General features: G+C 42.3%; 1 protein-coding gene and 1 pseudogene across 2 annotated transcripts in view; both read left to right on the top strand.

The window, feature by feature from the left end:
- The window catches only part of SLC38A6 (solute carrier family 38 member 6), a 76,096-nt gene that overhangs the window by 24,704 nt on the left and 24,944 nt on the right, over positions 1-26,448 (top strand). For both annotated transcript variants that reach the window (XR_010025085.1, XM_063118205.1), the window contains exons 6-8: positions 8,373-8,451; positions 19,098-19,180; positions 19,676-19,734. Coding sequence is in view for 1 of the 2 variants with exons in the window: in XM_063118205.1 (XP_062974275.1) it covers positions 8,373-8,451; positions 19,098-19,180; positions 19,676-19,734 (221 nt within the window). In the remaining variant the exon portion in view is untranslated. The remainder of the gene's footprint in view (positions 1-8,372; positions 8,452-19,097; positions 19,181-19,675; positions 19,735-26,448) is intronic.
- On the top strand, positions 1,402-1,520 carry LOC134393839 (5S ribosomal RNA; annotated as a pseudogene).

The raw sequence follows: 26,448 nt of genomic DNA, 5'->3' as shown, positions 1-26,448 counted from the left end.
AAATTATTACCTCTCTGCACAGTCTAGCAGTGACCATACAATGTGGCCTGTGAACTACAGAGATCTCAGACAAAATCGAAGTTGCTTTAAAAAAGAAGGGGAAAAAAGATAACTCCTTTATTTAAAGATTTATTTATTTATTTATTACATTTCTATTCCACCCAATAGCCAAAGCTCTCTGGGCGGTTCACAAAAATTAAAATCATAGTAAGACAATCAACAGGTTAAAAGCACAAATACACAATACAATATAAAAAGCACAACCAGAATAAAAACCACGCAGCAAAATTGATATAAAATTAAAATACAGAGTTAAAACAGTAAAATTTAAATTTAAGTTAAAATTAAGTGTTAAAATACTGGGAGAATAAAAAGGTCTTCAGCTGACGACGAAAGGAGTACAGTGTAGGGTTCTTACAGCATTTCTTTGGTATACGCCTAAAATGTAATACACGAAGAGGTCGTTAGATAAAATGCATAAGGACACTCTCCCGACAGATTTAGATACAGATTTATCAATTTACAGATTTGAAATATGCTTTGGTGCTATTTTGGTTCCTAAAATTCCTGCATAAAAGGACATTGCAGCCCACGTAACGGAGTCTTCACCTAACCTTTCCTGTATATCTGCACACCTACATGCACAACACCAAATGAAAAGCAGGCCAACCCCCTTCAGTAAAATGGAATTAATGCAATTAGTATGACACTGTTATTTATTTATTTATTTATTTATTACATTTTTATACCACCCAATAGCCAAAGCTCTCTGGGCAGTTCACAAAAGTTAAAACCATAATAAAACAACCAACATGTTAAAAGCACAATTACAAAATACAGTATAAAAAGCACAACCAGGATAAAACCACGCAACAAAATTGATATAAGATTAAAATACAGAGTTAGAACAGTAAAATTTAAATTTAAGTTAAAATTAAGTGTTAAAATACTGAGAGAATAAAAAGGTCTTCAGCTGGCGACGAAAGGAGTACAGTGTAGGCACCAGGCGGACCTTAGCGTGATAACGGACCCCCTCCCCTTCCCCATTTGTGGTCACTGTCATGTTTCCTCCCCCCCCCCTCGGTGTCTTGGTTATTGCTCCTAGTACTAATCATGGCCTAGGTTCTATATACATGGCCAGCTCCGGCCACATGGAATACAGAGCTAAGAGCTGGAAAGCACACCACTGTGCTGTCTCACAGCGTCCTCTCTCAGCCTTAATCGATCAAGAAAGACCATGTTGGCAGTAGCAATAGTAATAGTGCTGTGACAGGCCAGAAATAGTGCCATGTGCTTCAAGAACCTGAATGAAGCATTGAACACTGCAACGCTTTGGGCAGCTTGGAAAGTAACATGGCAGCCGTGGGGGCAGAGGAGATGCCGCCAATCTGCTTGCCATGGGCCTACGGCCATACTACCTTGAACACGCCCGACCTTGTCTGATCTCGGAAGCTAAGCAGGGTCAGGCCTGGTTAGTACTTGGATGGGAGGCCACTTGGGAATACTTTGTGCTGTAGGCTTGCCATGGGGCACTTGCTACTAAACACTTCCCTGCACCCGTGGGTAAAACGTTACGCGTGACTAAGGAGTTGACCTGAATCACTGGAGCTGCCGTGAGCTGCCGCTTGCTGGTACCAACCTGTTAACCGGAAACACGCCAAAATATGCAAATTTGACAGATAGATTTACCGGCTTGTCTCTTCTTGTGCATTTGTGGCACATCAGTGCTGATAGCTTCAATGCTGACATTTGTATTTGCAGTGATCAGAATGTCGAAAGCCTTTTCTTCTATAAAGGGGGTAAGAATGATTTTGTTTCTGCCAGTGAAGAAACTGCATTGCTGCATTCCCATCACTGGGATTCGTTTGAATATCCACACTGGCCGGATGTTCTCAATAAATGACTTATTCCATAGCAAGCATTTTCAGGTTTTTTTTTTTTAAATGTGAAGCTAAGCTAGAAATGGCAGGATTTGATTTATCTGTGCAGCATTACTTCTATCATTTAGATCTTACTCAGGTAAGATCAATAAATAATTGCTGCCTTGCTTGGCCACCAAGCAAAGCATATGAAGGATTGTCAGCTTGGTTGCCTGAAGCTCCAGTAGCATCTTCAGCAAATGTAGGCAGTGCTCCTCAATATTTGGTCCTGGAAAAGAATTGCTCCCCAGGTTAGATTGGCTAGTAACCCAAAGCGAAGGATCCCTAGGCGGCATGATTTAGCTCACTTGCTGGTGTCATAGAACCATTGTTGTTGTTTATTCGTTCAGTCGTTTCCGACTCTTCGTGACTTCATGGACCAGCCCACGCCAGAGCTTTCTGTCGGCCGTTGCCACCCCTAGCTCCCCCAAGGTCAAGTCTGTCACCTCCAGAATCTCATCCATCCATCTTGCCCTTGGTCGGCCCCTCTTCCTTTTGCCTTCCACTTTCCCTAGCATCAGCCTCTTCTCCAGGGTATCCTGTCTTCTCATTATGTGGCCAAAGTACTTCAGTTTTGCCTTTAATACCATTCCCTCAAGTGAGCAGTTTGGCTTTATTTCCTGGAGTATGGACTGGTTTGATCTTCTTGCAGTCCAAGGCACTCTCAGAATTTTCCTCCAACACCGCAGTTCAAAAGCATCTATCTTCCTTCGCTCAGCTTTCCTTATGGTCCAGCTCTCGCAGCCATAGGTTACTACGGGGAATACCATTGCTTTAACTATGCGGACCTTTGTTGTCAGTGTGGTGTCTGTGCTCTTAACTATTTTATCAAGATTTGTCATTGCTCTCCTCCCAAGAAGTAAACGTCTTCTGATTTCCTGGCTGCAGTCAGCGTCTGCAGTAATCTTTGCGCCCGGAAATACAAAGTCTGTCACTGCCTCCACGTTTTCTCCCTCTATTTGCCAGTTATCGAGTCCAACCCCCTGCTCAGTGCAGCAATTCACCCTAAAGCATTGTATTGGCACTGTAGACACTGTGCTTCTTCTCAGAAGAGGGTTTCTTGGTGGTCTCCCATTCTGGCAGCTTACAAGATCAGACCTGCTTAGCTTTAGAAATAAAACTACACCCTGTGCCTTCAGATAATTCTCTGATTTGTAGAGGGGACTGTTCTCCTACTGGGACTGACTTGTGGGTGTTCCTGGGGAGGGTGAAGGTTGCACTCAGTTGGTTTTTGTTCCGTTCAGCCTCTCTGATTTCATGAAATGAAGAAAAGGTTGCTTGTGATAAGCAGAGCCAGTTGCTGGAGAATTGCATGAATCTGCGCTGAGCTCTGTTACTGGATGTGCATTGCTTTGAATAGGATCAAGATTTGGGCTGCTTGATGGGAGTTGCACAGGAAGCCCAAACCCCATCCACACCAAGCATTTTGGTATTCTAAACAGTAAACGGGAAGACAGACATCCTGGCCTTGAGCCACGTTGGGAAAGGAAAAGAAAAGATTGACAAGTGTAATTGACAAACCTAATTGATACCACATTGGACACAGTGACCGATTGGCTCCCGTCCACGAGAGAGATGATGAATTTATTCAAAGTTGCCGGGAGCAAAGTGTAGCAGGCCTAGCATTTTAACTTCCCAACTGGAGAATTTGGGGATCAAGAAAGGAGCAGGGACTTAGATTCTAAATGTCTGTAGAACCTTTGCTTACGCCAAAATCATTGCATATTTATTTATTTATTTATTACATTTATATACCGCCCCATAGCCAAAGCTCTCTGGGCGGTTTACAAATGTTAAAAACAGTATACAAAATTTTAAAACATAAAAACAACAGTATCCATTTAAAAACAACAGTTCTGGGGTCTGTTAAAAAACAAACTTAGCGTTGTTAAATGGTGTTAAATGCCTAGGAGAAGAGAAAAGTCTTGACCTGGTGCCTAAAAGATAACAGTGCTGGCACCAGGCGAGCCTCATCGGGGAGATCATTCCACAGTCGGGGGGCCACCACCAAAAAGGCTGCATGTAAAGACTGTATACAGCTCCCCTCTTGAACTTGCTTTTCCAGCTGGCACCATGAGGACTTGGATCAGAACTTGGTTTCCACAACAGCCCTGTGACATGGGATGTAGTAATGTCAGTGCCTCTGGTCATGTGCAGAATACTTATTCCTCGTGAAATAAAAGCCAGCCACATACACATGGGTTAGAGAAAAGTGTGCTAGCCCTGGCATCTAAATAAGAAGCACATCCCTCATGTTTGCAAATCGATCACGGGATCATAGGAAGCTGCCCTATGCCAAGTCAGACCATTGGTACATCTAGCTCAATAATGCCAACATTGACCGGCAACAGCCCTATAAATTTCAGGCAGGATCCTTTCCTAGCTGTACCTGGAGGTGCCGAGGATTTAATCTAGAGCCTTCTGCATGCAAAGTACGTGCTCTACCACTGAGCTACGGGTCATGAATTGGCAGAGGGTGGGACAGTTTAACTCATTGTGAAGCTCAGAGGACAGGTATGTAAGAAACTAGCCTAGAGAACCAGACCAAGAATCCATCTGGTCTAGTGTTTTGTCTCCAACAGCAAACAGTCAAATGCTGCTGTCTGTGAGCCTATGCGGAAGGCAAGGGCTGCAAATCAATTTAAGCATCTCTAAGCAGGAGCTAATTTGTACTGTTCGTATTCCATCATTGATAATTAAGTTACTTGGCTGTGGAAATGCAGAGAGAATTGATATTTAACCTTGGACATACAAGAAAGTCCACTTCTGACCACAGTTCAGCAAGCAACCTGTAATACAGGCCCAAGCAATAATTATGGTGGTGTGGAATTTTCTTGTAACTTGCATTGCAACCCTGTGCATTGTAATTAATGTCAGTAAACGTTCATGAACATCCAGTAAACATTCATGAGCATCCAGGCCCCTCCTCCCTCAGTTGTCACCACCAGAAACCATTTCAGCAGGCTGCACCAGAGGGATAGGAGGGCAGAGGGAAGCCTTGCTGAAAGTTTAATTCATTTTTCCTTGAGTCTTTTTAGATTGAAAACCTTCAGGCAGGAACTTTCTTGTTTTACTGATTGCAAGTAGGCCGCTCAGGGAATCTTTTTGACAGAGGAGCAAGATTTTTTAAAAATACTTTAAATAAATAATAAATATAATAATGTATTGTACACACACACACCCCACCTTAATTTGTTGTTTCAAGTGGCTGCTACAGGCAGTTGCTCCTATGGCTGTTAATGTGATGGTGATTTTTATGTGAAAGCCTCCCTTCAATGCAAAATCTACGGAGGGGAAGAAACAGCCCTGTAGCTTCTTAACCTTTTAAACTGTGGATAAAGCACAGTCGTCGGAATAGTACTGTTTTCTCATGAGCTGCCAGAGAGAGAGAGATCCCTATCTTATGGAAGCCTCCGGGTATAAATATATTCATTGAACTTGGCATCCATTCTCTTTTATTGCCTAGATAAAGAAAAGGAACAGAATACACTAGAGAGAGCTCATTTCTTTTTAGTTTGTATAAAGGCGCCCCAGTATAAGACGGGACTGGATCCTTTTTTGGGGGGCGGAGGGCGATATTCAAAGGAGTCGCCCTGCCATTTAGGAAACAAAAGAGTCAATCATGCAACAAAGGATAAAAATGATCAAATGGTTAGCCAGAGGCTAAAATAAATGCATGGGAAAGAGTGACAGATTGTATATTAGCAGGAAATCTGATCTGGAAATTAGTCGAAGGTTGTTCAGGGTGTTTTTTTGTTTAAAAAAGCTTTTAAAAAACAATTGTGAAGGAGATAAATGTTTGATCTCTCGATTCCAGATGTACAAAATGTGGCCGCTTAATGGAGATGAGAGAAAAAAATGTTCAGTTGTGATACAGAGGAAGTTTCATTTTCTTGGCTAAGTTTTTTGTTTTTTATTTTTTAATTCCTTTTTGCTTTCATTGGCATCTACAGGTCACCATCAGAAAATGTAGCGTCTTTATTACTGTCCTGTAGTCATACCGGTGGTTTTCAAATTATGTGCTCTTATAACACTCCATCAAATTTCCTTTTTTTAAAAAAAAAGGGAATAAAATTGGAGACACCAAATAAAATGTCTCCCTAAGCCTTAGTCAACCGGGAAGGCCAACTCCAATTGGAAAAACCTGAGTGTCTCAATACAAAGAAGTGAATGTTTCCTTATTTAGTGACCTCACAACTGTTTTTAATTTAACCTTGCTGTAGGTACATGCCACTCTGGATTAATGCAATTCACTTTTCTTTATAGAGGCCACATTCCTCCGCTCCAAAATTTGTAATCTTTAACTATTTCAAGGCTGCACCATTTTTCAGTTACCTTCTACCCTTTTTCGTTGCGATTAATTACTAACAAAGTGACAGAAATGCACTGGATTTTGATGTTTGTTGTGCATAAAATACTCTTCAGTGAATGAGCTGGTAGTATTGTACTGAATGAGGCTCACCATGAAATGTTTGGACGTGTGTAATGAGTCACAAAACTCAATGTTGTTAATATGCTAGTGAGATACACATCATTATGACAGGTAAGGCAGAGAGCTGGCCTCTAGCAACCCACCCCCATGGTGGAGACTACCCCACCCAATACCCCCAACATCAGGGTCCCATAACTTCGTCTCCCCTCACCCGGAATAAATAGCACCATTTCACTTATATGGGAGAAAGTAAATGGCGTAGGGCAACCTTCCCCAACCTGTAGCCCTCCAGGTGCATTTGAATCCCATCATCCCCAGACAGTGGGCCCATGTCTGCTCCTGCATCTGGCGAACCCCTTTCTTGGATGAATGGGGTGGGGAGCCTCTTTATTTTGTCCCATAAAACTAAATGGAAGCCACAGGGACTGGCTAAGCTAGGCCTTCCCTTGTTCTGTTTCTTGATTGCATTTGAGTGTGTAACAAAATGTAGAGATGGAATGTTGGGCACTAGATTTTATATAGATGGTTAGATTTTGAATTGATTTATCGCATTTCTATACCGCCCAACAGCCGAAGCTTTCTTGGCGGTTCTCAAAAGTTAAAACCATCAAATACGAATCAAAGTATAAAACAAACAACAGTATGAAAACACAATACAAAAGTACAACCAGGATAAAACCGAAAGTAAGTTTATTAAAAAGATGCTGGACTATTTAAGTATTTTTATTGATTTTATAATTGTAATAAATCTACAATTCATAATGGTTCTTCTTTGTGTGCGATACCCTTTTTTTTTTAGGGGTTGCCAAAATTGCCATGGGAACGGAGGTGGGGGTGGGAACTGCCAGGTGGAGAAATGGTCCATCAGTCCTGAAAGGTGTTAATTTTCATCATGTGACAAAGAGAAAGCAAGAAACAGAACAGGCCCCTGTTGTGTCCCAGTTCCTGAGCTTTAGATTGGGGAATAGACATCCATAGAGTTCACCTCAGGTTTAAAAAGACAACATAGGGTTATATCGTGTTAATTCTACGCAGAGTAGATCCAATGAAATGAATCTATTCAGCCCTGGTTAGGCCTCATCTTGAGTACTGCATCCAGTTCTGGGCACCACACTTCAAGAAGGACGCAGACAAGCTGGAGCGTGTTCAGAGGAGGGCAGTGGGGGTGATCAGGGGTCTGGAAACAAAGCCCTCTGAGGAGAGACTGAAAGAACTGGGCATGTTTAGCCTGGAGAAAAGAAGATTGAGGGGAGACATGATAGCACTCTTCAAATACTTAAAAGGTTGTCACACAGAGGAGGGCCAGGATCTCTTCTCGATCATCCCAGAGTGCAGGACACGGAATAATGGGCTCAAGTTACAGGAAGCCAGATTCAGGCTGGATATCAGGAAAAACTTCCTGACTGTTAGAGCAGTACAACAATGGAATCAGTTACCTAGGGAGGTTGTGGGCTCTCCCACACTAGAGGCTTTCAAGAGGCAACTGGACAGCCATCGGTCAGGTATGCTTTGAGGTAGATTCCTGCATTGAGCAGGGGATGGACTCGATGGCCTTATAGGCCCCTTCCAACGCTACGATTCTATGATTCTATGAATGAGGCTGTTAGTCACAACTAACAATATCCACTAATTTCATTGGGTCTGCTCTATGTAAGACTAACTCGGTATTACCCATAGTTTTGCAAGTGTCTTGGTTATTTCTCAATGCAGATTCGCCACCCACCCGCACCCCAGGCTTGATCCATTCTGTATGTTTCTTCATTTCAAGTCTCTTTAGTAATTATAGACCCTCTACACTAGTCATCACATATATCTATACTATATGTTTGTACCTTTGGATGTACAAGTTCTGCTCTCAAGTATATGCAGGGGTCAATTGGAGTTCTGAATGCTATGTGGCATCCTTTAGTGAGGCAGGACGCTCTTTTCTCCCCTAACTTCTCTGATCTAGCAATGCAAGTTGCAGTTCCCTAGAAGCACCAATGTTCTGACTGCACTAATGCTCGGTTCTGTCTTTGCAGCCATGTCAACTTACCTGTTCATTATTAAGTCTGAACTTCCTGGTGCCATTGCAGGACTTCTGAGCGAAGACCACAGCAGGTAAGGAGAAAAATAATCTCACAGGAAGTAAAACCAGCCTTTCTTCTGCAACGTAGGGACTGTGATGCCTCTCACAGTTCTCCAGATGAAAAGGAGATAGATGAGACCTTGCAAATGCCTGCACCTGTGCATACCGGTTTACTGTGGCTCTGTTCACAAGTGTAATTCCTTGCTGACTGAGCCCTTAGTGATTAATAGGAGGCTACAAGTCATCGCTTGCTGTCAGCATATTTATATTTGCAGCCCACACAAAAATAGTTGTTACTTATTTGTGCCAAATGAGGATTTCTTAGGGCCACCTTACACAGTCAGCAGAATGAAGTGGTAATGTTTTTTCCAGGACTGGACTGGTCAAGGTTGCGAATGGAAGAAGTTGGCTACGTATATGAATCTCCCCCTCTCCTCCCCCACCCCCCTGCCACAGACCTGGTTCATACAATCCAACAACCCATGGTGGGTTGTCAGCCTTGTTTGCGTCAGTTTTATTTGTAGTTTGTGTCAGTTTTATTTGTAGAGTCGGAAGACTTAAAGACAACAGTGCACGCGCTGTAACTTTGAGGCTCGATTTCTGCAATGCACTGTTCATAGGGCTACCTTTGTGCCTAGTCCGGAAACTTCAACTAGTTCAAAATATGGCAGGCAGGCTGGTCACCGGTACCCCTAGGGGTGACCACATTACACCAGTTTTAAAATCTCTTCACTGGCTGCCAATTAGATTCCGGGCAAAGAATAAAGTGTTGGTTATCACCTTTAAAGCCCTACATGGTTTGGGTCCAGGCTACCTGAGGGATCACCATCTCCCGTACAATCCGCCCTACACACTCAGGTCCTCTGGGAAGAATCTACTTCAGCCAGCCAAAACTAGGCTGACAGGTATTACCCAGAGGACTTTCTCTTCTGCTGCTCCCAGACTGTGGAATAGCCTGCTGGAGGAGACTCATCAGCTTGACAGTCTTTTAGCATTCAAGAAAGCTATCAAGACTGATCTCTTCCGGCAGGCCTATCCAGGGGAATTTTAGGATGTTTTTAGAATGTTTTTAGGATGTTTTAATAATGTATATCATAGAATCATAGAATAGCAGAGTTGGAGGGGGCCTACAAGGCCATCGAGTCCAACCCCCTGCTCAATGCAGGAATCCACCCTAAAGCATCCCTGACAGATGGTTGTCCAGCTGCCTCTTGAAATTATATTCTTAATTCTGTTTTATGTATTTTATATTTACTGTTCCCCGCCTTGATCAAAATGGAGAGGCGGGTAAATAATAATAATAATAATAATATAGTTTGTTGTGACATCCGAATGTGACATGGTTTCCTCAGCATGGTTATATAACCACCCACAAGCCACCCTGAGAATCCATCGCTTGTTGTTGGGTTGTAGGGTTGTTCAGGGTGGTTTGTCATGACATGTGAACCTGGCACGGCACAATGGCTTGTACCTATAGAGCCGCCTGGCAAGAGCGACAAAAACACAGCTGTTCCAGGCCAGATCCCTACTGCTGCCTCCTTTGTCATTGGTGTCCACCCCTCCACCACTACAGAAATGACACTTTAGAATGTCCGTAACACATTTACAACCCTTTTTTAAAAAACATATTTTTGGGTGCTTTGGGTTCGATGTGTGTGTTGTTCAGACATGTGCAGTTGTGCACATCATCATCATCATCATCATAAATTTATTTATTTCCCGCCTCTCCATCCTGATTGAGGCGGGGAACAACCACGAACGATAAAACACTTAACACTCAACCAAAACTGTACTTGCTTCAGCAGTACAGATCAATATCGCCTCTGTACCTATTGAAGTCCTGCTTGTCAATTTCAGTCACTCACTGTATTACGCCTGTCAATTTCCTCCCCACTTTAGCACTTCCTTTGACTCCAGACTCTAAAAGTGGAGTGGGTGGGAGCATAGGTATACTTACTGTGAAAATGGGTTTGTGATTTTATTTTATTTTATTTTTCTGTCGTTTGCATGTGTGCAAGTGCGCATATGCAAACCAGATTATTTATTTATTTATTTATTTCATTTCATTTCATTTCATTTCTATACTGCCCAATAGCTGAAGCTCTCTGGGCGGTTCACAAAAATTAAAACCATGAAGAGCATAATACAACAACCAACAATTTAAAAACACAAATACAAAATACAATATAAAAAGCACGACCAGGATAAAACCGCACAGCAAAAATTGATAGGTTAAAATATGAGATTAAAACAGCAGAGTTTAAATTTAAGTTAAATTAGGTGTTGAAATACTGAGAAAATAAAAAGGTCTTCAGCTGGCGATGAAAGGAAAACAATGTAGGCGCCAAGTGAACCTCTCTGGGGAGCTCGTTCCACAGCCGGGGTGCCACAGCAGAGAAAGCCCTCCTCCTAGTAGTCACCTGCCTCACTTCCTTTGGCAGGGGCTCACGGAGAAGGACCCCTGTGGATGATCTTAAGGTCCGGGCAGGCACATATGGGAGGAGGCTTTCCTTCAAATAACCTGGCTCCAAGCTTACACACACATGTGCAAAAACATCCCTGCACATAGAAAAGTAGCATATTAAGATGAAACCTATGCTGATGTGCTCCCTTTTCATGTGTCTTAGTACAGAGGCGTTTTCAAACGTGTATGCTCTTTGAAGTAGTGCAACAATTGATTCTACTGGTTATATAAGCTGCAGTTGAACTGGGTTTGAACAGCAGCCTTCCTAGGACTAAGTCCAGGGCTCTTTCCACGAAATTTGACAGAATTCCACTGATTCCCTCCCGCCCACCCCAGGCCCCCAAAAAGGAAAATTGGATGTCCTAACTTGTGGTCTGATGCATCTCCAGCCTTAATCAGTTCCTCTTTAGATCAATTGTAGGACTCAGTTTAAAAGCAACCAAATAGATTCCTTCATCTTGCAGTGTCAGCTCCTGGTTGCACTTGATTGGGTTTTTTTACCTGCCTGCTTTCTTCACAAGGTGACTCTACCACATAATTTCCACACAGAGAATATTTGACTTGAGCATGTTTTCCCATGGCAGGATCCGGTTTTACTTCATGGAGATGAATTCAGGTTTCCAATGAGTTTCTGTCACTTGTAAAAGTCACCAGAGGAACCACACTAAACATAAAACATGAGAATCAGGCCCACGACTGCGCTTGAATCATTTAAACTGCTGCTGTCATGTTACCATGTTAACATATTTTTTAAAACCACAAAGCAAAATCTGGCAGTTACTGAAATTTTAAATATTTTTGTTTTCGCTGAGTAGTTATTTGGAATAGGCTTTGGGAGTTGTGCCAGTTTTCATATTTGTTTTATAATTCCTCCAATTTGGCTGTGCAGCTGTATTCACTTCGTCTATAGAACGGACTCAAAACCAAAGAAAAAAAGTTTTTTAAAAAAGTGGTTCAGCTTGCTGAGAAAAATGTTCCAACGTTGGAATAGCTTGTTCTTGTTTTGAATAGATTGTAGTTGCTCCTGCTCCTATAATTAAATAGCTTCAGGCTAACTTCTGGTTGCTTTTCCATTCTCCTGGTTTCCGTGAATTCGAACTCTTACCATAAACATACTCCTTGAACTGTAGATTACTGCTCAACATTTTTAGTAGGCTATTTAAAAAAGCATTTTTTTGATTATGGGTGGCGGCGGCAGAGGGATTTATACCATGTTGGTTTTAAGAATTTAAAATTTCTAGAGTTTCTAGATTGTAAGAATTTTCTATATTTAAATTGAAGCTCTTTAAATATTCCCTTTTTAAGAAATATTCTCGTCATCCTAGGTCCAAAGAGCACTGCTCTGGTTGGTCAGTAATGCAGACACTGGATGCTATTTCTCTGCTAGTTATTACTTTGGGTAGTTGGTTGGGACCCATGAGTGGGTCTTGCTCCAACTGCCCACCGTCAGTTTTGCTCTGGGACACTTTGCCCTACGATCTCCTGGGACAACCCTCCCATGATGCCTGGCTCTGAGATAGGACCTCCTCAGAGCCAGGCATTTCGGACAACTCTCTGAATTGCTGTGCCAGCCTCTTCCTCCAGTTGACACAGATCTCCAGGGAGCCCGCCTGCCTGCCCTCTGGTTCGCAGTGAGAGAATTCTTAGCGTGAGCCAGAGGGCAGGTGGTGGAAGTAACGTGCTGGCAATGGGGTGGGGGCTGTATTATTATTATTTATTTATTTATTTATATAGCACCATCAATGTACATGGTGCTGTACAGAGTAAAACAGTAAATAGCAAGACCCTGCCGCATAGGCTTACATTCTAATAAAATCATAATAAAACAATAAGGAGGGGAAGAGAATGCAAACAGGCACTGGGTAGGGTAAAACTAACAGTATAAAGTCAGAACAAAATGAAGTTTTAAAAGCTTTAGGAAAAAGAAAAGTTTTTAGCTGAGCTTTAAAAGCTGCGGTTGAACTTGTAGTAGTAGTAGTAGTAGTAGTAATAATAATAATAATAATAATAATAACAATAATAATAATAATATTTCTTACCCACCTCTCCATTTTGATCGAGGCGAGGAACAACAGTAAGCAATAAAATACATAAAACTGAATTAAAACATAATGGCCTGCCGGAGGAGATTCGTCAACTTGACAGTCTTTTAGAGTTTAAAAAAGCAATAAAGACTGATCTATTCCGGCAGGCCTATCCAGTGAAATTTTAGAATGTTTTAAGGATGTTTTAAAGATGTTTTAATCATGTGTGGTATGTTTCTAATCACTTTTTAACGCGTATTTTATATCACGTTTTTATACTGTTTGTTTTATACTTTGAATGGTTTTAGTTTTCGTGAACTGCCCAGGGAGCTTCGGCTATTGGGCGGAATAAAAATGCAATAAATAAATAAATAAATAAAATACATTGTTAAAAACATCCTAAAAAAAAAAAATCCTAAAAACAATTCAGTGCGACGTGGCTGGGGCACGGAAAGGGAAGAGGTGGGGCACATGTGCTCTCTTGCGTCAGGTGGTGGGACAGTTTGGGCCGGGGCTGTCTGTGCTTCTATCAACACAGGAAAGGAGAAATGGAGTAAGTGGGAGAGAATTACCTATCCTCAGAGGAGTCCTTTTGTTTTCATGAGACTTGCCATTTGGGGCATACCTCTGCTGAGAAAGATAATTCTGCATTAGGAGCAACGACTCAACGCAGAGATGGGGCAGATTTGGGGCAAGGCCAGAGCACTGAATTGCACAGAGAGTCACCAGGAAACCTTGTCCGTACGTGGTGCTTTTAACTTACAGGAACTTTAATTATTGAATTAATTCATTTACGTTTACTTCTTGGGAGGAGAGCAATGACAAATCTTGATAAAATAGTTAAGAGCAGAGACACCACACTGACAACAAAGGTCCGCATAGTTAAAGCAATGGTATTCCCCGTAGTAACCTATGGCTGCGAGAGCTGGACCATAAGGAAAGCTGAGCGAAGGAAGAGAGATGCTTTTGAACTGTGGTGTTGGAGGGAAATTCTGAAAGTGCCTTGGACTGCAAGAAGCTCAAACCAGTCCATACTCCAGGAAATAAAGCCAGACTGCTCACTTGAGGGAATGGTATTAAAGGCAAAACTGAAGTACTTTGGCCACATAATGAGAAGACAGGATACCCTGGAGAAGAGGCTGATGCTAGGGAAAGTGGAAGGCAAAAGGAAGAGGGGCCGACCAAGGGCAAGATGGATGGATGAGATTCTGGAGGTGACAGACTCGACCTTGGGGGAGCTGGGGGTGGCGACAGCCGACAGAAAGCTCTGGCGTGGGCTGGTCCATGAAGTCACGAAGAGTCGGAAGCGACTGAACGAATAAACAACAAAACATCTCATTATTTGGGAGGTATTGTTCTCCTTTGCATGCGGATCTTGGGCATTGTGCTTGGATTATTACCCCCTGCTTTATTACACCCCCCCCGCCCCAACCCACCCCTAGCTGTCAACGTGATACAGCTGGGTGTGCCTTATGCTACAGACATAAGGCATATATAAAATTTTGCGTTCTGTTTTCACCTCTGTGGAACAAGAGCCAAAGCTGCCCAAGTCTTAACATTAACCCATCGCAAGGCCCCAGTAGCATGCGCCAGATTTACTGAGGTCCTCTGGCTGTGCCAAAACTTGTGTTGCTGCATAATAAACCCTTTATTGGGGAGTCATCTGCTGTTGATGATCTCAGCTGCCAAGGAAAACACTTGGCCAGAGACGACGTTCAGGTCCTTATAAAAATAGTTACCCAAAAAATAAAAGGAAAGGGGGTGGGGGGGGTGGGGGAAGCCAAACCAAAAACAGCATAGAAAATTCTAGGAGCCAAATTATTAACCCTATAGTAAAACTTCATATGAACTCGCCAGCTCCTTTTAAAGAGGATCTGTTTTATTTATGGTCAGTTTTTAAAGCCGGTTTGAAAACACAGCCCTAACCTTGGAAGCTGCTACCTTCTCCAATAATATTGTTCTTTCCATAACAAATATTTTTAAATTGCTGTATAAGCAAGAAGCATCTTTCTTGCTTTTGTCAACATCAGCCAAAGACTAAGTGCTGATAGGGCAGAATTCCCAATTGCCTAAATAACATTTTTAAAAGTGATTCTAGCTCCCCAGAGCCTTAAATTTCGTTAAATTAATCTATGATGGAGCAGAACTTCCATGTGTACCTCTTTGCAATGGATTTTTTTTTAAAGTAGAGGAAATGCTTAGAAATGAAAAATGCACAGTCCCATGCCAAATCAAAGTAGATGCTTTAAATGTTCAAGGAATTGAAATATCAGGGTGATGGCTATTCTTGTCCCCAACCCCCTCAATAGGATGACACCTCTGTTGTAAACCGCCCAGAGAGCTTCAGCTGGGGGGCGGTATATAAATGTAATAAAATAAATAAATAAATATGACATACTATTTTATTTGTTCACATTAAGTGGTTATGATATTTAATTATAATTTAATTTAGTTTAAATACGCTTGGCAAGTCATGACTCCCTTCTATTTAAAAACAAAAAGCTTTATAACACAAAAGTAGTCTATGGTGCGACCACACTTAGAATAGTGTGTACAGTTCTGGTCACCACACCTAAAAAAGGATATTATGGAGCTGGGAAAAGTGCAGAAAGGGGCAACTAAAACAATGAAGGGGCTGGAGCATCTCCCCTATGAGGGAAGGTTACATCAGCTGGGATTGTTTAGCTTGGAAAAAAAGAGGCTAAGGGGAGACATGACAGAGGTGTACAAAATTATGCATGGTGCGGAGAATGTGGATAGGGAGACATTTTTCTCCCTCTCTCAAAATACTAGAACAAGGGGACATCCCATGGAGCTGATTGGGGGGAGATCCAGGACAAATAAAAGGAAGCACTTCTTCACACAGCACAGAGTTAAATGATGGAACTCACTACCACAAGATGTAGTGATGGCCACCAATTCAGATGGCTTTAAAAGGGGAGTTGGATAAACTCCTGGAGGACAAGGCTATCAATGGCTTCTAGCCCTGATAGTTGTGTGCTATCTCTAGTATTCAAGGCAGTAATCCTCTGTGCACCAGCTACTGGGGAACATGGGTGGGAGGGTGCTGTTGCACCATATCCTGCTTGTTGGTCCCTGGCCACAGCTGGTTGGCCACTGTGTGAACAGAGTTCTGGACTAGATGGACCCTTGGTCTGATCCAGCCTCAGGGCACTTCTTAGGTTCTTAGCCAACTAAAATAAAATTAAAAATGCATCTTGCATACATTTCAAACAGATGAGGATACTATGGGCTTGAACAGAAGACTCATTTTTGGTTGCCTTTCCCCTTTTGCTCTATACAGCCTCTGAAGCTAGAACACTAGTGCATATGTAGTAGAAGAGAGGACAGCTTTATTGCAGCCGGATTGCCTGCGCTTTAAGGCTGCACTCTTGAACACTCTTTACCACTGAACACAGTCGGACTTCTGCCTGTGCAGTGGTGCAGCTAGGCTTGGACCTTGAGGCGAAAGTCCAGGGCCCTGCAGTCCAGCACCCGTCCCCCAAATGACCACCCACAGGGTGGCAGGTGATGAGAGTTTCTGGGCAGCAGAAGCAAATGCCATTTTATTCCTGTAGTCATATGGTGCTATGATTTCAGCGAGTTTAAAATGCAAAACCGCTCATGTCTAATCAGCTTAGACAAACAGTTTTGTTGATGTTGTTCTAACATGTCAGTAAGAAGAAGAGAAATGTCATTTGTGTGCTTCACAGCTGCAGTAATACAGATGAGCATCTGAAGATCATAAAGACCAAGGTCTAAAATTACCACTGTGAATGAGTGTACATGCATAGGATTGCACTGTGCAGAGACTGGGGGCGGGTGGAGGGGAGAAAAGATGGTAGAATGACAGCCATGTTTCAGGTTTCTACGCCTGCCCCATGCTTCTCCACTCTGCATAGGATGTAGCTTCCAGACCAAAGATCTTGTGATCCAAGAAATGTAGGATTTGTTGGTTAGACCTTACCTCTTACACATTATTAGGGAAGCAGCAAGGCAACATGCAAGGCTATGACCTGTTTCTGATCTCATGGCATGTAGAGGAGAGTATCCAGATAGATTTTTAATGTGGACCAGTAGGTTTAGATAGTGATTGGAAAGGAGGGCTGAACTGAGAGCTGGTCTAGAACTAGATTAGTTCACTTGCTACCCTGCCCTTTCCTGCTTTCTCATTGTGGCTCTCATTTAACCAGTGGTGGCTGGTGTTCATTGGGGCTGGTGGGGCGGAGGGCAGGGCAGGTACTCCATCTTCTGCTGAGATTGTTGGAAGAGGACTGGAGAAGATCTTGCAAATGTACCTAGTTCTGAGGTTTTTTCTGCCACAAGTAGGTGGGGGAGAGGCAGAGACTGGGTTCGGACGACACAATAACCAACAGTGGATTAAATAGTCAACGGTGGGTTATTGTGCCGTCTGTCAGGATTTTTTCACGCCATGGTTCAGCCAAAATAACCAACGCAAATAACCAATGCTATGCAGAGTTGATTATTTGAACAACTATTGGTTATCGTGTCGTCTTTTAGGCACCATTGACTATTTTGTCGCACACAATTGGTTATTTTTGGTGACTACAGAGTCCCTGGTAAGAGTGATCAAAGCAGCAGCTGCTGGTCTAGTCCAGCTGGCAGAACTCGCAATGGCTGATGGGATACCAGTGGGAGGACTGAGGGGGGAAGAGAAGGTGGGGGATGTGTCAATCAAACACACCGTTAACTAATAGTCAACTCCATGCTGGCCTTAATCCAGAACCACAGTTAGTTACAAGCATGTCGTGTGGGGAGTACCCCCTCGATAAACAATTGTGGAGTTGACTATTAACCCACCATTGACTGTTGTGTTGTCTGAATGTTGTGTGTCGCTGCCCCATTCGCCGCCTCTGCATTTCATTGAGAAGAAGGAAATGTGACTATAGTCACGCTAAGTTCCTGTCTGTTATGGGTGATGCTGAGACTCACTCCTCAGAAGAGAGCAAGTTTGGATCATTTCTGGGCAGTGAGAGAGTAGGGTGGCCACAAAAGGGGCAGCTACACACATTATGTGGCGATTGCAGACGAGGCATTACCCTGATGGACCAAGCGAGGTATGTTGCCTACCCAGGCAGGTGGAATGGGTGTAAAATATGCCTTGGATCAGCCCTGTCCACCCAGTTTTCACAACCGGTGCAGACATGCCCATAAGTATGAGTGGTATACTTAAATGGCCAGTTTACGAGCTGCTAACCAGTGTTCTGGGCTAAATAAAACCTGAGCCCAAGGTGTTTATAGGGAACAACTCTAAGGGATGATGCAAAGACACTTTATCAGTTGGCGCTCGGGTTTTAGCCAGGAGGGCTCTTTGCCTCCAGGACGTTCTTGGTGTCTCTGCAGCTCATAGTCAAAAGGGCTGCTAACATTTCTTATAGATGTCATTTCTTGGCAGGGGAAAACATACCTCTGTGCTCGATGGGAGAAGCTGCATCGGTTAATTGTGATTGCTAACAATTTCTCTAGCCCTCCGCCCTCCCCCATGGACAGTGTGCTTTAGAGTTGTACCTTGCCTATTTATTTATTAATTTATTGCATTTCTCAATTGCCCAGTAGCCGAAGCTCTCTTGTTTATCTTCACATCTGCCCTGTGTGGTAGGTAGCAGCTTAGGCCGAAAGACAATGATTTGCCCAGGACTACCCAGGTTTCCCTGTGGCTAAAATGGGATTGTGACCCTAGTCAATTAGTTACTTTGATCAATTAAAACCAGGTTTATCAGTTAAACAGGTTTGTGAAAGCTTCTTGCTTGCAATTCCCAAACAGCGCACTACTACATGAAACATGCGCCCCTGATTCATTGGGCAGTTGGTTTTAATTTTTTTTAAAAGAAGTTTTTTTTTAATGTGTGCTTACTCAGAAGTAAATCCTGCTGAGTTCAATGGGATTTATTCCCCAATAGGCCTGCAGAGGATGGCAGCTTAAGATTTCTTTAAATAGGTGACAGCCCTTCTGACCTATTAACAGTTTATAGTGAGTTGCAAGATTGCATTTTCCCACTCAGCATCAAATGTAACCTTTAAAATAATGACTTGTAGAAATGATTATAACTAAAGAAGGTAGTGGGTTTTTTTTAAAAAAAAAAACTTATTTCCTCAAGATCTACATGTGGGGGCTCAGTGTTTAGTAAGAAGATTTATTATGGGGACTTTATTCTTTTCCCCCCAATAGCTCCTGGTACCTTGACGGGAGATTGCTGTTGCTGATTACCTCAGTTTGCATTGTCTTCCCTCTAGCACTTCTTCCGAAAATTGGTAAGTAATTTTAAAGGGGGGTATTATTGCTGTCATAATTACTATTAGCTGTAGTGTTCTGTTTTAGTAGCAGTTTAATTGAGGGGTTTAAAAGCAACTCTTAATGGGATTTACAAAAAAAAAAATTCAAGGAAAGATTGAGGGGAGCAGTTTTATTTGCAGCCTAGCCTGTCCCCCAGCCTTGCCTAGTTAACCTATTAGTTAGATTGCAGTAGTATTTTGTCTGCTGTACTAAAATAAAACCTTTACAGCAGAACATTAAAGAGCTGCATTTACTTACAACATGCCATTAGAGGTAAGCCAGTTCTAATTCTGCCCTACAAAACTACATAAATGATCTGTGACAGGCAAGTTGGAATGTTGTTATTCTGAGTTTTAAGCCCCAGATACCCAACCCTGTAATGGAAAACATACCTACAACGTGAAGCTCTTTTAGCTGTACATCAGGATCGCTTTCCTTATAAATTGCCTCTTATTTTTACTGTTATTTTACAGGCTTTCTTGGCTACACAAGTAGTTTATCATTTTTCTTTATGGTGTACTTTGCTCTTGTGGTAAGTCTGAAAAAAAAAAAACCCCAGATCGCAGCTTTACATTAAGTTTTCTTATTATTTTGATGGATTTCAGAGTTCCTTTGAAACGGATGTCTGCTCTTTAAGATCTTGCCTCTAAACCCAAAGTGTTCCTTCTTCTGTCCTTTATGTGTGTGTGAGTTTTCTTGCTTTTGCATGTTTGTTTGGCTGAAAAATCAGGAATACGAAAAGATTTACCGTCGTTAATTTTTTGGACTGTAAAATGCAGCAGAGTGTATTTGTTTTGCTGACGAGGCAATGAAAAATACTGGCCTGTGTGCTCCTCCCCCTCCCTTTCTCCACGTGTGGAATGGAATTTTTTCGTCTTTGCTTCCAACCACCATTTACAGCAAGTCGTGCAGAAGAAAATGTCATATATTCCAAGTAAATTGAACGTACATGTTAGTTTAATAATAAAAAAGCACAAGAAGAAGCAAACCTCTTTTGAGCACTTTAATGTATATATTAATATATCAAAGACCTTATTCTTTCCAGCTGAAAGGAATACTCTCCCCACCCCACCCCTCTTTCTCTCTCTTTGCCAACCAGGGCATTTCAGTGCTGATATTCACAGCCATTGATTCCTATATGATATATGGAAAGCAGAGCGCTGAAACACATTTGGTTTGCATTTGGAGTGGTCGTGGTTTCTGTGAACGAGAGGGCACGTGAAAGCATAGTCGTTTTTAGCAGGCATGTGAAATTCAGGATAAACTTGGGCACAATCTATCTCCAAGGCCTCTGTATGTATTTAGAAAAAAAAAACACTTGGGAAACTTTGGGCCTAATCTCCTTTTCTTTTTCCTAAAGCTTTTAAAACTTGACTTTGTTCTGACTTTATACTGTTAGTTTTACCCTACCCAGTGCCTGTTTACCCTACCGTGTGCCTGTTTGCATTCTCTTCCCCTCCTTATTGTTTTATTATGATTTTATTAGAATGTAAGCCTATGCGGCAGGGTCTTGCTATTTACTGTTTTACTCTGTACAGCACCATGTACATTGATGGTGCTATATAAATAAATAAATAAATAAATAAATAATAATAATACACCAAAGCAGGATATTGCACTATGAAAGTGGTATATAAAAGGCAGGAGGCACACTACTGTTTTATAGTGGTATTGAAGTGCACTGCAGGATCTACTCTACTGATTTATAGTGGTACTGAAGTGCACTGACAACTGTTGGGGCCCATTGACACGTCTACAGCAAGCAGGATATAGCACTATGAAAGTGGTATGAAAGCGGTATATGGTATGTGTCATGGGTCCCAACAGTTGTCAGTGCACTTCAATACCACTATAAAGCAGTCGTGTGGCTCCTGCCTTTTATATACCACTTTCATAGTGCAATATCCTGCTTGGTGTAGATTAGGCCTTGGATTCAAATCCCTGTTCAGCTGTGAAGCTCAATGGATTATGCTGGGCCAGTCACTATTTCTGACACTAAACTGGGTTGTTAAAAAAATGGGTAGTCCCCCCTACCCCTAAACTCTTTGGAGGAAGAGTGGGATGCAGATATGATACAAATTTAAAATTAAATTCCAGAGTGGTCTAGCAGTTTCCTGCAAACATGGGACCCAGAATTTCCCTGCTTTCAAAGAAATATGTTTCCATTGAAATGAATTGGAAATTTGCATATACTCACACGGGGCTCAGGATGAAAGTGTGTAAGTAAATGCACTGAATTGCTGGGTTTGTTCCTGTCATTTCCTATCTTTGTGTGTGTGTGTGTGTGTGTGTGTGCGCGTGTGACTGCTTTGTCACAGGTTTCTTTGATATAAAACTGAACCTTGTTATCAAATCAGTTGGTGTGTGTGGGAATGACAGCCTGCCATCTTACCTCAGTTACTGTCACTTGTGCAGCTGTCTGTGTAGGATCTTGAGTGCAAAGATCCGCTGGGCTGCCCCCGTCGTTTTGGGATTCTCCTAAAGCAGCCTTCCTCAACCTGGGGCGCTCCAGATGTGTTGGACTACAACTCCCAGAATGCCCCAGCCAGCTCTGCTGGCTGGGGAATTCTGGGAGATGCAGTCCAACACATCTGGAGCGCCCCAGGTTGAGGAAGGCTGTCCTAAAGCAAACAACCCCCAAACAAAATGGTAATTACCCCACCTTTTCCTTTAGAATTTCCTGCCCACAGCCAGGACAAGATTAATTACCACCTGCTGAATAGTCTGGAATTGGCTTTTAATGGCTTGAGTTTTACCATCAGTGCAGTAACGAGATGCCGTGTCACTGTAGGGATGCATATATTAATTTTAAAAGACTTTAAAAAAAGAAAGAAAAGAAACTCAAAACCAAATAATGAAAATTCAATACAGTGCTAATAACCTTTTAATATACTGTTTAATTGAGTATTTTATTCTACTTCCACTCCCCTTCCTTTTAAACGAATGAACTTAATGCTTATAGAGGCGCTGCCCGGCGCTCCCTCGCTCTCTGTGCCTTCCACCAGAGCGGGCTTGCTTGCAGTGCCAAAGTTCAGTGCTTTTGCTTTGGAACCATGTGGAATGCCCCCGGACTCCCTCGGCTTGCATTGACTTGCATGCAGCTCTTGGGTAATGTGTCCCGTTTTGTTTTTTCTTCGCTTTTTTAAAGAGATAAAAATCGCGTAAAGGCTACCCAGCAAAAATGCCATCCAGAGTGCAAGACAACTAACCCATTAAGGAACTAAACCATGTGATAAAATCAAGACTTCAAAGCCGCTCCCTAAGGGCAGTGTCTCTCAAGAACTCCAAAATACTTCTGTGAACTGCTAGGAGATTATAATCTTCTGCATCTTGATCTGGAGGAGGAGTTAGCTGAATTCCCATTCAGCTACTACAGACTTTGGCTGATCTACAACTAATGTGCTCCGGCTCTTTGGGCTCTCCCAGTGGGGTTTTGACTTTGAACACCAGGCCATACTCCTCTGCAAAGTCCCTTCAATTTCAAAAGTGGCTTGGCATTGAACATTAGGGCCAGGGTGCCTGTTTTTGGCTAAAAACCCTCTCGGGTACACAGCACAAAGGCCTTAGCTAGACCTACAGTAAAATCCGGGGGAGAGGAGGGGAGACCTCGCGTTGTGAATAACGCGAGATCTCGCCCTCGTTTACACGCAAGGCGCGATGACCTCAAGAAGAGAGGCGTCGTGCCCGCCATTTTAAAAAAAATTCTTAAAGGGCCGGCAGCGCACGAGCGCTCAAGCAGAAAGGTAAGGTTTTATTTAAAAAAAACTATTGATTTCCCTGCTCCCCCCACTCTAGCCCTGATGGGCGCAGCGCGGAGCCAGGTCAAGCCGTGGCAATGGGCCACACGTTTCATGGAAAAAGTGGGCCCAAAGTGTAGAGCTGTATCCTGGGGCCAGGGTGAGATTTTATTTATTATTTATTTATTTTATTTATTACATTTATATACCGCCCCACAGCCGAAGCCCCTGATCCCGGGATCTGGATGCACAGGGACAATCCAGGGGTTCGCCCTGGGATAAAGGCTGGTCTAGCTAAGGCCAAAGTGTACTGTTCTTTAGATCTTGGAGTAGCTACCTTGCAATACACATCTAGACTGATCCCAGGCATGTTTGCTTGAAAACGAGTCCCATTAGGTTTGATGTGACTTACTCCCAAGTAAGAATAGATAGGATTGCAACCTCAGGTTGATTTCTGTACCAAACTTCAAGATGGTTTAACAGCATTATGATTAGAAGGATGTGGTTCTCTCAGTCCATGATTATTGATGGATCAGGGACTGAACAAAGCAGCTGTATTCATGTTTACTTGGAAGTAAGTCACACTGTGTTTAATGGGGGTTTACTCCCTAGTAAGTGTGTTTATCATTGCTGCCATAGGGCTTCTCTAAACAAGTGAATTGTAGCACACTTGTGACTGGCCACTCACGGAAGTTTGCGGGTCACTCCTTCCCCCGGCTATTCCATTTTTTTAAAAAAAACACTTTGGATATCCCTATTCTTCTAAAATAACTCAGGCTTTCCTGTCGTGTGCAGCCGAAGTTGCACTGCAAGCCACCCACTAGAGGGCGCTGCCCCATTCAATACTATGAGCAGAAGAGGAAGGGAAGTTTTCCATTACAGACCGCATGGCTGCCCCTCTCCTCCCATGTAAATCAGCTCATTACAATTGTGCAGGAGAAGCAGGAAGCAACGCAAACGCTATTTCCCTTTAATCTAAAGAATCCCCCAGCCTACCTTCATTTTAAGTGCAAAACTGGATTTTGCAGGAGGGGCTATAGGCTTTGGCTGGCCTTGCTAGCCCAGCCATCACTTGTAGTTGCCTTTGATCCTGACCCTATCCTGCAGTGGACTTGGAAGAGAGTCAGAATCTCATCTTTGATATTATGCTGAGTTTCAGAGGCACTGAGAAGCAACAGGAGTTTTTACTTCTTCTTAGTGCTCCTGAAGTCCCAAGCACAAGAGAAAAGATGAGATCCTGTCCGTCTCTCACGTTGTCATGAAGCATTACATCTTCAGCATAACTGACTACATTTGTGGACACTTGTTCAGTAGCTTTTCCAGATTAATTAATGCAGATTAAAAAGATGCAATCATGCATGCGACAGAAGAAAAGGCTAAATATTATTTATTTATTTATTTAAGCATTTTTATGCCGCCATTCAGCCAAAAAAGGCTCTCACAGCGGCTTACAAAAGTATTTCTTGACAGTCCCTGCCCACAGGTTTACAATCTAAAAGACATGGCACAAAAGGAAAAGGGATTGGGAGGGAGGAGGAGGGGGGAAAGGAAAGCAAATTCAGGCACTACAATCTTAGTTGCAAAGGAGGGTGAAGAATGAAGCTTGCATGAAGAAACGTTGAGAAGAAACAGCAGAATGAAATATAAAGGCCATAAATGCCATTGAATACATTGTTATTCGAAGGAGTAAATTCTTCTTCTTCTTCTTCTTCTTCTTCTTCTTCTTCTTCTTCTTCTTCTTTATTTATTTATTTATTTATTTATATAGCACCATCAATGTACATGGTGCTGTACAGAGTAAAACAGTAAATAGCAAGACCCTGCCGCATAGGCTTACATTCTAATAAAATGGATTAAATGCGACTTATTCCTAAGTGAGTAGCTACAAGATTGCTCACCTTAATGGTAAAGAGTATTCTTCAAGCATGGAAGTGTTTGAAAAATTTAATTCCAGGACCTGATCTAGTAGCTGCATATATCTGTGGCTTAGAATTTTATACAGCATTTTGATTAGTATCTGAAAGTTCTTCGTGCTTCGTCTTGCAAACCCATGAGGCCAAAATTGCAAATGGTGCGACTAAATTTATGAGAAAATTACTAGCCTCACTAAGCAGAACCCAGGATTTGAATCCAGATCTTCCATATCCACTGAGCCCCTAAGTGATCTCTTAGTAAAGAGATTTCTCGTGTAACTAGAGCCACTTACTGTATTTTAAAGTGCTTATGTGGCAGCTCAGGAGGAATGTGTAGTGCGTATGCTCATATAATTTTTGTATCATTATATACTAAAAGTAAATCAATTCACAAAACAGATGGCAAAAAGTAACCCCACCCCACCCCACCCCCCAAAAATCCTATAGATACAGATTTTTTAAAAAACATCTATTTGTCATGCTGAAATTCTGGGAGGTTTATTAAATGCAATTCAATTTCTCCGAATAACATTTTTTTTTTGGAGTTGAAAAGATTTCATGATGAGATATACGCTGTCGTTTTCACAGTGTTTCTTTCTGTTACAAGTAGAAATGGTTTAATACGTTCAGGGGATGGGGGGTGGGGAGACCAGGCATATGGAACCAATACTTTCACATTTACTGTAATTTTCTACTATTGGTTTCAAGGGCAAACCATCTGTTCAGATTATTGTCTGTGAGAACGAATGTTAATATTGGCAACAGAAATGGGTTTGGAACTGAGTAGCCATCAAGTGGGTTAAAATCCCATCTCAACTAGGGATTCCCTGGGTGATCCTGGTCTATTTCCCATCTTGGTTTGGGGAGTAACGATGATCTACCTGACAGGGTTGTTGTGGAAATGATGAAAGGGTGTCAAAATCATTTGTGCCCTAAAAGTACTCCAGAGTTGTGATATCAGAGTATTTTATGGAGCAGCCCCCAATCATTAGAGCTCCCCCTGCCATCTGCCATGGTACAGTCCAGGCACAGGCTTAGAACATTTGTTATTTGTGAGAACTGAACTTGATATAAACAGGCTTCTGCTCAAAACACAATCCCCTTGCACAAGTTCTGATAAGAATATAAGAAGTGTATTTAATTCTTCATTTAAAAAAGGTTCTGGCCTTTCCTAAAATAATCCAGAGTAACTCACCATGATAAAATTCAGTTTTAAACAGCATACCATAAAAAGAGTAAAAAAAACCCATAAAATTATATTTTATAAAAGCAGTAAAGGAAAAACAATATATCCTCAGTGTAAACAAAGAGTCCACTGAAAACCAGGTTGAGTAATCAGGACCACTCCCACCACGCCCAACCTCTTTCCCCATATTTCCGACACTGGTCTGCACTTTCTGATACTTATTTAACCCCACTTATAAATGCAGAGCAGTTTCCAATGTGACCCTGCTGGTAACTTAATTTATGAGGTTGTGCTAGCATCAGAAGAGCCATGCTGGATCAGACCGAGGGTCCATGTAGTCCAGCACTCTGTTCACACAGTGGCCAACCAGCTGTTGACCAGGGACCCACAAGCAGGACACCGTGCAACAG

The sequence above is a fragment of the Elgaria multicarinata genome, chromosome 2, assembly GCF_023053635.1.
Source record: "Elgaria multicarinata webbii isolate HBS135686 ecotype San Diego chromosome 2, rElgMul1.1.pri, whole genome shotgun sequence".
NCBI lineage: Eukaryota > Metazoa > Chordata > Lepidosauria > Squamata > Anguidae > Elgaria > Elgaria multicarinata.
The sequence above is the reverse complement of the archived record's forward strand: the minus strand, read 5'-3'. Positions and strand labels throughout refer to the sequence as shown.